This window comes from Geospiza fortis, unplaced genomic scaffold (genome assembly GCF_000277835.1).
Source record: "Geospiza fortis unplaced genomic scaffold, GeoFor_1.0 scaffold491, whole genome shotgun sequence".
Taxonomy (NCBI): Eukaryota; Metazoa; Chordata; class Aves; order Passeriformes; family Thraupidae; genus Geospiza; species Geospiza fortis.
In genome coordinates, this window is record NW_005054390.1 from 482,223 (window position 1) to 485,484 (window position 3,262).

The 3,262-nt window shown below is 43.3% G+C and overlaps 1 protein-coding gene across 1 annotated transcript in view; it reads left to right on the top strand.

The window, feature by feature from the left end:
- Positions 1-335: 335 nt before the first annotated feature.
- Positions 336-3,262, top strand: part of RCL1 (RNA terminal phosphate cyclase like 1) — a 35,014-nt gene continuing 32,087 nt past the window's right edge. Inside the window, exon 1 of the mRNA XM_014308883.2 lies at positions 336-432. Within this exon, the coding sequence (XP_014164358.2) occupies positions 336-432 (97 nt within the window). The remainder of the gene's footprint in view (positions 433-3,262) is intronic.

The following is a 3,262-nucleotide window of genomic DNA, read 5'->3' on the forward strand; positions in this document are numbered from 1 at the left end:
ACAAGGTGATGTTCGGTCATAGGTTGGACTTGATGATCTCAAAGGTATTTTCCAACCTAATCAAATCTATGATTCTGACTCTGGTTCTGCAACATGGACCTGATTCAGTCAGTCTAGATGTGGGCCACAAAAATGATTGGTGGGCTGGAATAATTTCTTCTTGAGAAAAGGCTGAAAGAGCTGAGATTGATCAGCCTGGAGAAGAAAGAGCCTTGGTGAGCACTCATTGCTGTCTTTCAGTATTTAAGGGGGCTTATCAGAGGCACAGAGAGAGAATTTTTACCAAGAAATAGTGACAGGACAAAGGGCAAGAGTTTTAAACTGAAAGAGGGTAGATGTACTCTGGCCATAAGGAAGAATTTTTCTGCAGTGAAGGTGGTGAGGAACTGGCACAAGTTGCTGACACAAGCTGTGGATGCCCAATGGGGACCTGTAAGTGTTGAAAACAAGGTTGTATGGGGCTTTTAGCAACCTGGTCCATGGAAGGTGTCCCTGCCCATAGTATGTGGTTGACTAGATGATCTTTAAAGATCCCTTCCAAACTAAATCATTCTGCTTTTCCTTGATACAAAGCTTGCAGGCCAGTGTATCAACACAACAAAAATCCTCATGCATGTTGGTCACAAAAGTCAGCAAGCAGCTAATAATAGATGGCTTAGTTCCTTCAGTTTCTGTAAAGTGTGCATATCATGGGTTTAAAAAAGAACTTTTAGTCTCTGGAAAACAATTTAGTAAAATAAAAAGTGTTATCATTTGTAAGGAAAATTGTCTGACTTTTGCTGTACAGCTGTGAAAGGCGCTGTTGACTCTCCTGAGGGACAAGAGGCCTTACAGAGAGAGGGATCTGGATAGAGTGGAGCACTGGGCAATCACTGGTGACATGAAAATGACAAGTCAAAATGCCAGATTCTGCACCTGGGATAGAGAAATGCCACACACAAGTCTAAACTGGGAGAAGGGCAGCTCTGGGGTTGCAGAGAGGGGTCTGGGGGTGCTGGTTGGCAGCAGGCTCTGTGGCAGCCAGCAGTGTGCCCTGGTAGCCAGGAGGGCAGCAAAACCCATCCTGAGAGCAGCAAACCTCATCTGGGTGCAGCAAACCTCATCTGGGTGCAGCAAACCCCATTCTGAGTGCAGCAAACCCCATGTGGGTGCAGCAAACCCCATCCTGAGAGCAGCAAACCTCATCTGGGTGCAGCAAACCCCATTCTGAGTGCAGCAAACCCCATCCTGAGAGCAGCAAACCCCATGTGGGTGCAGCAAACCCCATGTGGGTGCAGCAGACCCCATCCTGAGTGCAGCAAACCCCATCCTGAGAGCAGCAAACCCCATCCTGAGTGCACCAGCCGCGGTACTCTGAAGAGGTGACTGTCCCTCTGTGTCCAGTGTTAGGGCAGGGCCTCCTGTCCAGTGCTGGGCGCAGCTCTGGGCTCCACCATTTCAGAACCATGGGAAGGTCCTTGAAGGTGTCTGGAGAAAGGCAAGAAGGTGTCTGGTGGAAGGACTGGACACCATGGCCTGTGAGGAGCTGCTAAGGGCTTAGGGCTTGTCTAGTCTGGAGAAAAGCAGCTGAGGGGCCACCCCCTTGCTCTCTACAGCTTCCTGAGGAGGGGAAGTGGGGAGGGAGGTGCTGATCTCTTCTCCCTGGGATCCAGTGACAGGATGTGTGGGAATGGTTCAAAGCTGCACCAGAGGAGGTTCAGACTCGCCATTAGGAAGCATTTCTTTATAGAGAGGGTGGTCAAGCTTGATGATGCCCTGAGACTATCAATGTGTAAGGGGCATTTGGAGAGAGCCCTTAAGAGCCTGCTTTACTTTTGGGTCAGCCCTGAAGTGAAGCAATTGAGCTAAGTTATTCTTGTAGGTCTCCCACGGCTGAAATATTTTATTTTCTTCTACTCTGCTATTCCAAGGGTTTGAGTTTCACAAGGCTCTATGTGACACCCATGTACAGGAAATAAAAGCTACCCAAGTAAAAAGTTCCTTAAGTGAAGGATATGTTCCTTCAAGCTTTTAGGTTCTAAGTTCTGGCCAGGGACTTTTATTTAGGCTGTAAAAAACTGAACATTACACTTCTATTCAAATAGCACTTAAGCACAAACACAGAATAACTACACCAGTAATAGAGTGTGTATTATTATAATATTTTGTGTACATATGAAAGTAATTTTAACATTTAAAATTATATTCTGTATAAATGCAAAAGGAAGACTGATACCCTTCCATTTTTAAGAATAAGCTGTGAGAGATTCCAGCCACAACTTCCTACATATTTATCTGATATGTTAAATAGGAAGAATTTCACTTATTTGAATATGTGATCAATCATACATTCCCCCTTTTCTTGTCTTAATAAACTAAAATAATTTATTTAAAAGTTCTGATAACTGGAATGTACACTGTCACTCCCACTGCAATTCCAAAAACCATGTTAGATGTTACACTACACGTAGGAACACTAATCAGTTTGTACAGTTACAAACATAGGCAGTGACTAAAGTAAGAGCATTATAGATTGTGAATTTCTTCAATTTACTTTGTTAGTGAGCTAAAACACTGCTATATACTCAGATACAATCATTAAGGAATAAGGATATTCTCCCGGGTTTAAAAACTTCAGTAGTTTGATCCCAGTATGTGCATCTACAATGTAATCCTTACATGATCTACTGATTTGGAAGTTATTGACTTTGCTAGGCTTTTTGCTATTGTTTTTGCTAGGTTATATCTCAGTATTCATTAACACGTTACTAGATAAACAAATGACACATAATAGTCTAAGATGCATATAGCACATACATAGCAAACAACTATCCCAAACCCACTTCGCAAAAAAACTCCCTTCCTCTTAGGAAGAAGAAAGAAATAGTGCTTTTCCATGATTCAACTAACCATTTCCACGATCAACTAACAATTTAACAATTAGTACAAAATGTTATCGTAAGTTGCTCTGAGGAATTAAAAAAAAAGGAAACAATGTGCAGAAATCGAAGTCCTGAGGTTTAGTGAATAATCTGGGTAGCCTACAATTTCTTTATCTGTTTGCATTTGCAAACCACCCTTCACCAGCAGCAGGGCAAGCAGGTGGTATCTTAGTATTCAATACATTGTTGCAACGTCCTGAAAAAAAGATAGCTACTGTCTCTTTTTCCACGTGTGCGGGAACCTCTCCACCGGAGAACCGGAGCTGGTTCTCGTTCCCGTTACGGTGCCTTGGCAGTCGGGATGGCGGAATTAATTCCCTGTCTCTCGGGCCATCGTTTCT